At 45.2% G+C, this 12,926-nt stretch overlaps 1 protein-coding gene across 1 annotated transcript in view; it reads right to left on the reverse strand.

Moving 5' to 3' along the window:
• Positions 1-10,267, reverse strand: part of DRD3 (dopamine receptor D3) — a 1,457,150-nt gene extending 1,446,883 nt beyond the window's left edge. Inside the window, exons 1-2 of the mRNA XM_069635897.1 lie at positions 10,160-10,267; positions 6,454-6,759 (exon numbers count right to left, since the gene is read on the reverse strand). Of these exons, the coding sequence (XP_069491998.1) occupies positions 6,454-6,735 (282 nt within the window). The 5' untranslated portion in view covers positions 6,736-6,759; positions 10,160-10,267. The remainder of the gene's footprint in view (positions 1-6,453; positions 6,760-10,159) is intronic.
• Positions 10,268-12,926: the final 2,659 nt, after the last annotated feature.

Here is a 12,926-nt window from a genome sequence, read left to right on the forward strand (position 1 = left end):
TTTTGCTTCAGCTTTGCCCCTTGGATGGGGGACCTTGCTTGTGTAGTCAACTGTTTTGTGCAGGGAATCTGAATGCAGCCTCCTGCGAAAACCGCATGTTTCGCGTACTCCTGCATGTCGCGTGTGCTAGTGCCCAGGAAGAGAGTTGGGACTGTCTGGTCCGAATCCACACTACTGGTGCCAGTATGTCTGGTAGTGTGGGATGTATTGACCCACTCCTCTGTGCCATACGGCATCACTCTGATAGTTATGGCGCAAGAAACAGTAACCATGGCAGCAAAACTCTTGTGCTCGCCAAAAACCTACACAAATCGCATTTTGCAACACACAAAAAGATGGATGCACAACCTGCCACCCATGATGCATATGTGGTGGGATAGAGCACACACTGCAGAAAATGTGCCAGTGGGCTCCATGACCAGCAAACAGAGTGTAGAGAGAGAAGCAGCACTTTGCAAATGAAACTCAATAATTTGCCTGAAAATCATATTTGCTTTGTTGCTAAAAACTCCAAAATGCCTGTACACAACACTCCTCAACATTAAAATCTTGTTTGGTGCTAAAATTCATGCAATATAATGTAGCATTGTGAACATACAAAGTCCTAAATGTGAAGAGCAAAACAATTCTTCATAAAAACTGGATTGCCTGTAAACAGACAGCCCCTGTCAAAATCTATGTGCAGTACCCTGGGCTACCTGTGAATAAGAGCTGTCAGAATGAGCTCCTGAGGAAACTTCAAAGTATTTATATTAAAATTCTGCCGGATTAGCCAACATAAAGGATTGTTGCTAAAAGGAATACAGATCTTAGTTGTGTTTTTGATCCCGCAGATTTAAAGCTCAGAAAGTAGTGTATTTATGTTTGATGCAACAAGTTTGGTTTCTGCTGGACTTGAAGAAATTAAGACTAAATTAGCCTGGCTAAGCTGCCAGAAGTTGAAAAACAGGTTCTCCTTCCTCTCAGCAGAAACTCACTGGGAGATGCTAATTGGGGGTTAGCCCAGACATTTATCTACAGAAAGAGACTGAACAATGACAGAGTTTCAGCCCAGGAAACGGAGGTGTGAAAGGGGTCGTAAACTGCTCCTGCAAGGAAATCCCCAAGGGAGGGGGTCACTCTGGGACTGCAAGGAGAGACAAAGGGGTGGACAATTTGCTGTTAAGCATGAACAATGAACAATCTGTAAAGACTCATAACTTTTGATTCAAAGTGATGAAAAATATACCAAGGACATATCTGTTAGTCTAATTTTTGACTGCATGTTTCAAGAGGCGGCAGAACCGTGTAACATGTTCTGGACAGGAATGGCAATATATGGGCAATATATGTGGGTTTATGTGAACTGTGTTAATACTAGAATCGTGAAACTTTACACACATATCCCTATTGTAAATACACACAGTTGTGGAAAGTTGCAGAATGTTTGATAATTTTGTTCATGGTGAAAAGAACAAAATTCTCTAGAAAAGGGAAACAAGATCCAACAGCTGTGGGATTTTGAGGAGCAGATGCTACATAAAATATGGAATCCGTGTGTGTGATTTTTGTAGAAGTGACCAATGTAGAAATATGGATTTCGGATCAAATCTGATTTTGACACTAGTAGCTAAAGGGAGGTTTCTGAGGACTGTAAAGCTAAACCATAAATGTGACATCATCCGGCCTTGATCCAATGAATCAGTGGCAAGGTGGAGATGAGGATTTGATCCAATCCCAGCTCACAGGGGCAAGCTTAGTTAAGCCGGCCCATACACCCCTTGTGTGATGTCATTTGAAAGGATAAATAGGGACAGTCTGACAACACATAGGGGCTCACTGATTCACTCACTTTCCTGATTCCGGCGAAGCACTCTGACCCAGCATTCTACATCCAGCTTTAACATCCTTCCAGATCCAGATGCCAAAACTCTTGCAAGCAGTACAGCACTATTGACTTTCTGTGAGGCCTAAAATCTTTAAACTTATTCTTGCCACACAGTGAAGCGCTGTGGTGTGAGAATGCCTTTTGAATTAGTATCTAGAAAAAATTCTCTGGCTTGCTACCACAAGGCTTGCTTGAGGAACTCGCTATCCAGCTGATTGAAATATCCACAAACAAGAAGGGCAGATCCTGTGCAAAATCCGCTGACCGGCCTAGCTGATCCAATCCCGTGCCTGATGTGCTGTTCTTTCTAGACCAGATACAATCCATGACCAGAACTGATGGTCCAATTTAATAAATTTAATAACCGTTATAGCGAATATCGCGCAAGGAAAAGTTTGCCGCAAATTGAAATCCTGAAAGGTTTTTTTGCACGTGTGAAATAGCTGAAATAGCTTTAAATTGCTTCCCACTTGGACTTTGAGATTTTAAATGTTTTCTTTTTACAAAATCATTGCTTGTGATTGTGTGCAACTGTTCAAAGCGGCTCCCATAGGAATTTATGACAATTTAAGTATTTTTGACCACATTTGGTGTTTTTGCCCAGCCAATTCCAAAGACAATTTCAAAGCCATTCTGACAGCTGAAAAGTCAATTCAGTTTTTCTCTTGTGTTTGAAGGGGGAAGGTGGGAGTGATATTCTGTTTGCTATGTGCTATTCCTGAATACCTGCTCTCTCCTCACATCTATTTAATTGCCTATTGGGGGATTGAGCGGTGTTGCAGGGGGAACCTTTAACCATAGTGTAATCTATACCAAACCAACTCAAACATATTCTTTTCTGTGCTGCATTTGTTTTTGTGCTCAGTACTTGATTCCTAGTGTATTAAAGATACTATTCAGTGTTCTGTCACCCCATGGGTGATTGTTGTATACCTTTTAAAATGTATTGTGATTAAAATTCTAAATACATAAATAAATATTTACCTTTGCAAACTAGCCCAATTCCTGGTTCAGTGTGACCGGGGAGGGTCCAGGAGAAGGGTGTGATTTGAGTGGTATATCGTTCAGAATATTGAACATATAGATAAAATAAATAAGGGTTTTGGTTGTGCACTACACGCTGGGCGTGCCTTGGGTGTGTGCCGGATTGAATACAGGATTCATCAACAGCACCAAGCTTCACTGCATGCATCAAGGCCATTGTATTCATGTTTAGCAGACCTTATTTATCCATTTTTAATCAACATGATAATTGGGGGGAAATGTGCAGCAGTCTGTATACTGGTCTGCACTGCCTTGAAAAGGCACAGACAACGGCACAAAACAAATTCCAGCACTGCATTCATTTTCAAACCAAGGATCCTGTTTTTCTTTTGCCTCCCATGTGCAATAACAAAGCACCACTGTTAAAGCACCACTAAAAAAGTACCTCATTGCGTCACCACGCTGGCAAGGTAGCTCTGTTGGTGACGTGCTCACTGCGGAGATTTGTGTATGATCTGCAGGCCGTAATATTGAATCCTGGTGAGATTGACACAGCCCTTCATCTTCCCGTGATCAGTAACGAGTGTACCCATTTCAATTGGGAAATAATTATTGTATATAAAATATTCACTGTAAAGGATCACTATCCATATGACAAAGTATGCCAAATCAAGACTATCTAAGGTGTAACTTATTATTTGGACACTATTTGCTGAAACCTAAGCACCAACTATTGAACTGCTGACAATCGTCGCCTGTAAAAAATATATATATATTGCTCTCTAAACCTCATAAACTTCTAGTAAACAACTCTTTCATAAGGACTATTGATTTTCCCTCTGCGAAAAAGGCCTTCCTGTGTTCCAGTTCCAATCAGTCAGTTTAGCTTAATTTCAGTCCTCAGATCATAAAGGCAATCAGAAGACACAAGCCACAATCACAAACCATCAATTTCACATCCATTATCAAGGCAATTTGCAAGGTGCGTTTCGCATAGTCGCAGCATATAAAAATAATTGTAAAAAATAATATATAGCGGGATAGTGCAACCCTGGCGGTAGGGGGTTAACGGGGCCGGTAGAGCTGCCGGCCCCGTTAAACCCCTACTGCCTCATTACAAGGTCCGCTCACGGGACTCGTTAAGGACGTCTGGTAAAACCAGGCGCACTTAGTGGGTCCCGCGAGTGGTCCAGCATGCTAACAATGGGCCCGTCATTAAAAGGCCCGTTGTTAGCTTGCTCCCCGTTCCCATTGAGCCCTATGGGGGCTCGAATGGGAAGGGGGATGAACAGGGTCTGGGTTCCCTAAATGGGGAAATACCGAGCCCTCCAAGGTCGGAATGGCCCTGTATTTCCACATTCAGGGAACCCGGACCCGGTACCTCCATATTCAGAATGACCTCCATAGTCTCTAGGGTGCTGGCTCAGAAAATGAACAGTGCTATAAAAAATGTTTTAAAAATTAGAAACCCAATGGTAGTACAAATCTGGTGAGATGGTAAACTCATGGTTACAAGGGAACAGTTTTAACAAGGAAACACCCAATGTTCGCCCCCATTGTTGTGCTGATGACAGAGTTAGGTAGTTAGGGCAAGCGTAATATTGCCCTCCGTGCACCCGGCAAGTAGTTTACACCTAAGTGCACCACTAGGTCATGTTTTGAGTGAACGCAAGGTGCTGGAGCATCATTAGCAGTTCTGGTTGCTCTGCACCTGAAAATATCTCAAGATGTCTCTTCCTAATGGAATGGTGCAGTACCTTCTCAGTGTCTTTTCCACATAGGGGGTATTTTTGGGAATAATCACAGTTCCATTTGTACAATTATTCCAACAGGGGTAACATGCCAAACCGGAGCTTGAGGTCTAAAGACCTGGTCAATGTTGGTGAGACAACATCCAGGTAGCTTTCATATCCAAGGGTCCCAGTATTTCCTTCCGCACTTGTTGCTTTGGATCTATGTGATTATTGCGATGGCCGAAAATGCCTCCTTTTCTTTAACCCCTTTACACCACATATATATGCGGGGAGATACTCCTGCGCAACACCCCCCATATTAATATTCTATTCTATACCCCCCCACATATATATGTTATGTAAAGGGGGGTCACAAAAAATGTCACCATTTTCGGCCGTCGTAATTGTGTGGGTGACATTTTGGTACGATTCCGCTGCTTTCGATGTCAACGAGAATTCCACTAACTTCACTGTACATGAGGGCTTCTCTGATCCTTGTTTTTACGCTCTGGCTGATCAGTTGGGCTCTGACAAGCACTCACAAGCACCCTTAAAATATTTCATCCAGGGTAAGGATCGACCTCCCTCCTGCGATACAAAATCTTTGAGGGCCAGTCGATACGCAATAAGTCCAGGAGAAGACCATACCTATGCCCAGTAGAGTAAGGGTTTTGACTTACATAATGGCCCAATTCGCTGGACATCGACCTCTAGAAAAATGGGCATAGTAGGGGTGCTTCTGGGGAGTCCCAACACATTTTTGATGAATTTGTTTCACTGCAGCAAGTTGTGGCATGTTGTACATTCATTGCATTGTGTTATTTTGGCCTCGGGAGGATGGCACGTGCCAGCCTTGGAAACAAGACAACATGGAGCAACACAGGATCGATCTCCGGGTCCGAGCTTAGAAACCTCTGGGTATTAAGCGAGTTATAGATAACTAATTATAATAATTCAGAATCATATTACCCTACTTCCTATTTCATTTTGCCATAATGCATCCACCTTATGTGCCAGGTTTGACCCTCTCTGAGCCTACAGCCATGTGACTGTAAGCATCCTGATCATGGAGGCCACCTGGCTATAAGCATCCGTCATTGTAGAGTCCTGCCACTCCCAAGAGCTCAGGTCACCAGTACGACGGCATTGCATCATGAGATGTTGAAATATGTGATGAGGCGACAAATGAATAGTGTATGCCTTCTAGGGGTAATGGCCCAAAATGTCGCCCTCATAATTCCGACGGCCGAAATTCTGACATTTTTTGTTAGACCCCCTTACACCACATAGATATATGTGGCGGGGTATGTGATATAATAGTAATATGGGGGGAGGTATGGGGTCTCTCCCCGCATATGTATGTGGTGTAAAGGGGGTTTAAAAAAAAGTCAGCATTTTCATTTATGGGGGTCGCAGTGATCACATAGATCGCCTTCTAGGCAGCATTGCTATATACCAGGTGTGTGCAACCCTTGGCTTGCCAGATGCTTTGAACTACAACTCCCATCCAGCCTGGCAGGTACAGTCAAAATAGTGAGGGGTAACAGTAGTCGTAATCCAGAAGATCTGGAGAGCTACATGTTGCGTACCTGTTATATACGATGGAATTTGCCGGAATATCCTAAAGGGAAAGAGGTGATAACATAATCATGCTAAGCACACGCTAAGAGCTGTAAACTGGTAGGTCAATTCATTCCGGACCCCCTAAACAAAGTGGTGCGTTCCATTGGGAAGCCCAAATAAAGTGAAACACATACTGCCACAGACATCTGTGGTAGCCATAGTTGGAACAGCTTTAGCTGCACCTTTGTGGGTGTTGCACGGCTCTACTACATTGAGGATCTGAGTGCCCACTAGGCCAAGACTTACCTCCAGGTAGACCACCCAGGGCATGACCATCGTGGCCACGAGCAGGTCCGCCACTGCCAGGCTCACCACCAGGTAGTTGGTGGTGGTCTGCAAGGATCGCTCCCTCAGGACGGCCAGGCAGACCAGCACGTTCCCGAAGACGATGGCGAAGATAAGGAGGCAGTAGAAGAGCGCATAGTAGCTGTGCGGGTGCGGCAGGCTTTGAGCCGTGAAGTTCTCCTGGCCGCACTGGACGGGTGTGGACCCATTTGGAGGCGGTCCCACTCTGCTCAAGAGGGCCATCAGAGAAGAGCCAGGGCGAGGCGCCTGTAAAGAGAGAACAAATCCAGACTTGGTGACATTGAAGAGAATGTGCAGTCTTGCATACCACATTCATCGCTCCACGACTTTTCCAACCAATTAGCCTCCATTTTTTACCCTCATTTCTTTTTGTTCAGTATTCCACTACATGCACCCCTTTTCTCTCTTTCCTTGGTACAGTGTATGTATTTCTCCTCCAGTTTCTTTTTCTTTCCCTAATCTCAATTATGTGTCATTGTCACTTGGCTTCATTTTATGCCCTAAATCTTCTATGTATGGCTTTTCTTTCTTGTCCGCCCTAAACCTCTCCCTGTATGACTTTTCTTTGCCGGCCGCCCTAAACCTGAATGGCTTGTCTGTACTCTCCACCCTAAACCTTTCTCTGTATGCCTTTTCTTTGCTGTCCGCCATAAACCTTTCTCTGTATGGCTTTTCTTTGCTGTCTGCCCTATATCTTTTATGTATGGCTTGTCTGTACTCTCCGCCCTAAACCTTTCTCTGTATGGCTTTTCTGTACGCTTTGCCCTAAACCTCTCTCTGTACGGCTTTTCTGTACTCTCCGCCCTAAACCTTTCTCTGTATGACTTTTCTTTGCTGTCCGCCCTAAACCTTTCTCTGAATGGCTTTTCTGTACTCTCCGCCCTACCTCTCTCTGTATGGCTTTTCTGTACTCTCCACCCTAAACCTTTCTCTGTATGACTTTTCTTTGCTGTCTGCCCTAAACCTTTCTCTGAATGGCTTTTCTGTACTCTCTGCCCTACCTCTCTCTGTATGGCTTTTCTGTACTCTCCACCCTAAACCTCTTTTTGTATGGCTTTTCTTTACTGTCCACTCTATAAGGTTTTTCTTTGATCAAAGTTTTTCTCTGATTCCAAGTTCTCGCTCCCTCTTTTCCTTCCTCCCACATGAACCAACCACTCCCTCTGAGACCAGAACCACTTCCCAGCCTATAGGGTTACTTGACATGCAATGAAGTCAGGCTCCTGTGACATCACTGAGCGAAGCCCAGAGAAATGCCTTTACCATCAGACTTCACCCGGCAACCACCACGCTACATGTCTGTTACATCGGCCATGGATTCTGATCTCAGAATTATTCAAACTTCTTACTGGATGAGTGCAAAAAAATCCGGCACCATAACTGCAATGTGCCGGCACAACCTTTCTGGGTAGAGGGCATGTTGCAGAACCTTTGTGCCAAGGCAGTGCACTATTTGCACCAGTGCGAAAGATTGCACCAGAGCAAATACGTACTGCTTCTGTGCATTTTTGCAATGGTGCAATTTTGCACTGGTGCAAGAATTGCATCGTGCACCCTCAACCTTTCTGCAATTTGGGCCCTGGTCTTTTAATAACATCCCCACCACACTCTGACTCTTCTGCCTGCTCAATGTGCCCGCCCACTTTCCTGTTTGCAGACTCCGCATTTCATCCTAAGCTGGCCTTGCACTCGGATATACATCCCTCAGGGTATTGGCTGCGGATGCGAGGTAGAGACCCAAAATCTCGGGACCGGAATCCTATACTGGCCAGCAGGTGACACAGACACGCCCGATGCATGCTGGGTGATGTAGACGAGGCCTGCTTTATGAGTGAACTGATTTATCAAAAGTCTGCAAAAAGCAATTTGGCGGAAGATGCCCGAGGCGTTTAGATAAAGCTGCTTCAATTACCCTCCCTTGACAGCACTGGATAAAGAACATTATTAATACAGACGCTCCAATGAAGGCATGCTTGAAATAGCAGACAGCACGCGCCATTACGGGGGAGGGCTCCACACATACTGTGACGAGAAGGATGGAAGGTCCCACAACCAGTGGCGCCCCCAGAAATGTTTTATTGGGGTGGCCTGATGAGGCCACAGGAAATCTTGGGGTGGCACCAAAACAAATCCATAACTGAATTTCAGGAAATCTATTATGCCGATGTAGTATATAGTCCAGTTGAAAACAATGTATATATGAGAGTTAAGAAATTGCATATTGATATAGTTCCATTTATTATTTAACTGTTATCCAATTAATTTATCTGATGTGCATAGACTAATACCAGTAAAGTTAACATTTTGAGTTCCACAATCCTGTTTGTGTGAGACTTGTCCTTGGCCTCAAGCACTGGGGTCATATCTCTCCTGCCCTGAAATCTCTTCATTGGCTCCCAGTGGCTGCAAGGATTAAATTCAAGACCCTTTGCATTGTCCACAGGGCTTCCTGGGCCCGAGTCCAAAATATCTTCAACTCTCCCTTCGTAAATACCTTCCCACTCGAGCTCTTCTCTCCGCCACCTCCAACTCCCTCAGGGTCAGTCGCTTCTCCAAGCAACGAGTTGGTGGCAGATCTCTTTCCTCAGCACGGGCCTCCCTCTGGAACAGCCTCCCTGCCACTCTGAAACCTGAGGAGAACCATCTCTGGTTCTGGAAGCACCTCAAGACCTTCCCCGTTGCTTCTACCTTCTCTCCACCTCTGCCCTACTGATCTGTCTGCTTTGGCATAATGCACCTGGTTTTCCCACTGCTTTCGGGCCCAGGTCCATGCCCACCCAGCCACTCACCTGCACTGCCCCTGGCAGCACCTACACTTGGGTCTGTATCTGTTACCCTACAGACCCCTTACCTGCACTACCAGACACCTCTTGTCTGCACTCAAAACCTGCACTTGCCACCTTGCTGGCTGCACTACCTTTTGTACTGTTGTACCCTTTGCTCAGCACTTTGCACTTTTCTCCTCTGTCTTGCACTTTCCCCACTTCCCTCCCCCTGCGTGTCTGCGTGTTCTAAATCTCAATGGGCCTTGTCGTGCCCTGAAACACTTGTGTATGAGTAGAAAACAAATAAAATATCATATCATAGCCAGAGAGTCCTCTAAATCCTCACTCACAAGTTTTAATTACCAACATGTCTATCGAATATGGTGCACTCAGCAGGGTTTGACTAGAATACTAGATGTTTTTTGCCATTGGACTGCATTTACGATGGGAATGCACCCAGTGGTAAGATAAGGGTCTACCAAAAGGCTTATTTTCAGTTTCTGAAATGGCAGCTCTTCTGCTATCCCCAATTTAGTTTCCAGAATGTTACTTGTAAGTTTGAGCTACACATCTTTCCTTTACTATTTTCTGTTTCACTGAGAACACCACCCAGGTAAAGTCACTACCTACCAATGTACATAAGAAATCCCAGGCAGTTCAAAAGTTAGACTTTCTTAGGAATACTCTTACTCTTCAGGTAGCGGGTGGGATTGTCCATAGGAATTAGCATGGCCATTGGCAGTCAGTGAGCTGGTAAATAAAACCCCCTCAAGTGTCCCTGCTCACAAGTCCTGTCCTTCCTAATTGTACTCCGGTTCAATAGTTTCAGCTTACAGCAAAAATTCAAAATGGAATGAAGTAAAACTAAAGTAAAAGTGAACCTCTCTGTTCAGTTGCCTCTCTGGTCCTTGGCTGCTCTGATGAACTCTCCTGCGGTCCTTGGCTCCCTTTCAGGTGAACCTTTGGTCCATCCCTCCTTTGGCTCTCTGGTGAGTTGGTGGCAAAAACAAAAAGCGAAACGTTTCAATTTTCTGTCAATCATACAAACAAGTACCTTAGCTACCTGAAAGGCACGCAACCAGTGCTCCACACAGCTGACAAAATATCTAAAACATTGGCCGTACATAGCAATATCTTTTAAGATCTGCAAACATTAATGTTGTAACAAAGCAATCTTGGCCTGATCCCTCTACTACTGCATTAGCCCCCTACCCTAATACTTGCAGATTCTGAAGCTCCTAGAAAGCGTGTAAATGGCAGATGGTGTGCAATGAAAGACTCAATATCATAGCATAACAGAACATTGCAGAGTGGGGGGGCAGTACTCTGGACGGCACAAGTAACTTCAGTGGCTGCGAGCAACAGCGGAGAAAATGTAATGTTGGTTCAACCACAGTTAGTACGCTATACTACAATCTCTGGTGCACTGACTGGCTGGAGAGACTGTGCCTGTCAAATCAAGTGATTGGAGACTGGCGAAGGGCCAGTGCAGCAATCATGCAATGATATTTGACAGTATCGGAGACACTAGCAGAGAAGCACCAGGGTACACCAATTTGTCCCGACACTTATTAAAACTGTCCTATTGTAAGGTCGAAACATAATCAGTGATAAGCACTCCAGTTTTTGCAGTTGAAGTCAGGGTGAGATTGCATTATATGCCCAGGATCACAAACTTATTCTAAACAGCGAAGCAGGGATTTTAACCCACTCTCCAATTTAGGCACAACCACATTCTTCCACACTTTACGTGAGAAGAAATAATAAAGTTTTGGGAGTCGAGGCCTACAATAATACTGTCTTATCGAGTTTACTTGCAAAATACACAAATTGCATAATAAAGCATCATGACAACATAAATCCTTATAGCAGCATGTTGAGATACAATAATATCAGAGTACCTTTATTTTCCATATCCTGAATGGAAAACTATAAGAAGTGCTTTAAGACGCACAATAAAATAAGTTGTGCAGTAAACTCACTTAGGTTTGGAGATTCGTCACAAACCTCCAGTGTGTTATGTATGGTTTTAAGAAAATTCAGCTAAGGACATTAACGCAAACTTTACTTTTTTAGCAAATCAAGCTATTAGACATTATAGGTATGAACAAATATTTCAAAGGGTGCTTTATTGTGTTGCTTGCTTTAAGTGTCACAGATTTGCAAGGTGACTGGCGATTAGCTCAATGACGTTGCGAGTGTGGTGCCTTGTATAGTTTCACTTCAGACTGTATCTCCAGACACACTTTGCGTACCTCTTAGCTCCTCTGAAGTACTTGCTTGCCTGCCCGGTTGAATCTCTCAGCGCTGTAGCCCAGGTCTCCTTTGCATGAAGTGCCACTGCCAATCCAAAAATATTGCGCATGGGCTGGCACAAGTTTGTCAGGGGTAGATGCTAGCCGCACCACGGTAGGGGTCCTCAGCCCTACTCCCAATTCTGCAGGGACTTCGTCTATCCCCTTCTGGTGAATTATTCACCTCTTGTGCTTGCTTTGGGTCAGTTCTGCCTCTTCGATGCCTGTTACGGTCAGATCTACCAGTGCTGACCTCCCCAGAAAGAACCAAGGATCACTTTCTGTAGGCAGAAAGCCAGTGTCAATGGAGGGGGTTGCCCCACCTTTGCCGTGTCCACTTGGAACGTAGTTGATGTTGTATGGCTTCACCCAGACAACTGTTCCGATCCTTTGAGGTGATGAGTCCACTCTCCCAGAGCCCCTCTGACTTTTGTGGCGTGCTGCTTCCCTCCTTGATTGAGTAAGCATCACCAGGTGGGTGTAGCTTTCTCGGATTCCATTCTATGGTGAGTGGGCTGCAGCCTTGTAGATGTCAGACAGGCAGGCAGCAAATAATGCACACGCGAAAAGCTCCATAGGATTGGGTCATACCAGTTCCATCAATCCATTTTTGGAGAATATTCTAGAGAGAGACAGTGTAATATGCTGTAGCCTGAATGGGTGTATTCTCTAAGTGCTGGATCCCATTCATACATTTGTCAACCTCTTCCTCAGGAGGATGCTCCTCTCAGTATGCGTGGTAAATAGCCCCGGGGGAATGGGGGCCCTGACTCCTCCCCCTTCATGCCATACCGTCCGTGGGTAGAATCTCACATACAGGACACTGCGTGCCGCTCTCTGGGTCAGTGGTCCCCCATATGTTTTGCTCTCCGGCAGTAGATTCAGAGCCTGATAGCGGTCCCGGGACAGCCCGCTGCGTATCCCGTCATGGAGCTGGAGCTTCTAGTCTGTCCCCAGCGTCGGACCCCGTGAGCCTGCAGCAAGAACCTTTGCCCCTCCTTTCAGCGCCGAGCAAAATTCTGCTTGCACCCTCGGGTCCTGGAGCACTCTCCTCTCTGACCCGCCATAGAAGCGGCACTGAAGCTGTTGAGTGGGTCCTCAGCGCCCAGCTTGCATTTTATCGAGTATGTGCCGAAGATTTTTGGTGGGCTGTTCTCGCCGCTCCGTCAACCAATCTGAACAAGATTTATAGGCCAGCCATATGTTTAGGCACCACTTCCTTATTTGTTTGCCGGAATTGGGCATTTTTCAGGGGGCTAGGGGCATATGAAATGGGTGTCAGATCCATGCAGCCTGAGGAGGAAACCCGGAAATAAACACAGCATGGCTGGCAGCGCGAGCCAAAGCAGAAATG

Source organism: Ambystoma mexicanum, chromosome 7p (assembly GCF_040938575.1).
Source record: "Ambystoma mexicanum isolate Mex_15411 chromosome 7p, UKY_AmexF1_1, whole genome shotgun sequence".
NCBI classification, from domain to species: domain Eukaryota; kingdom Metazoa; phylum Chordata; class Amphibia; order Caudata; family Ambystomatidae; genus Ambystoma; species Ambystoma mexicanum.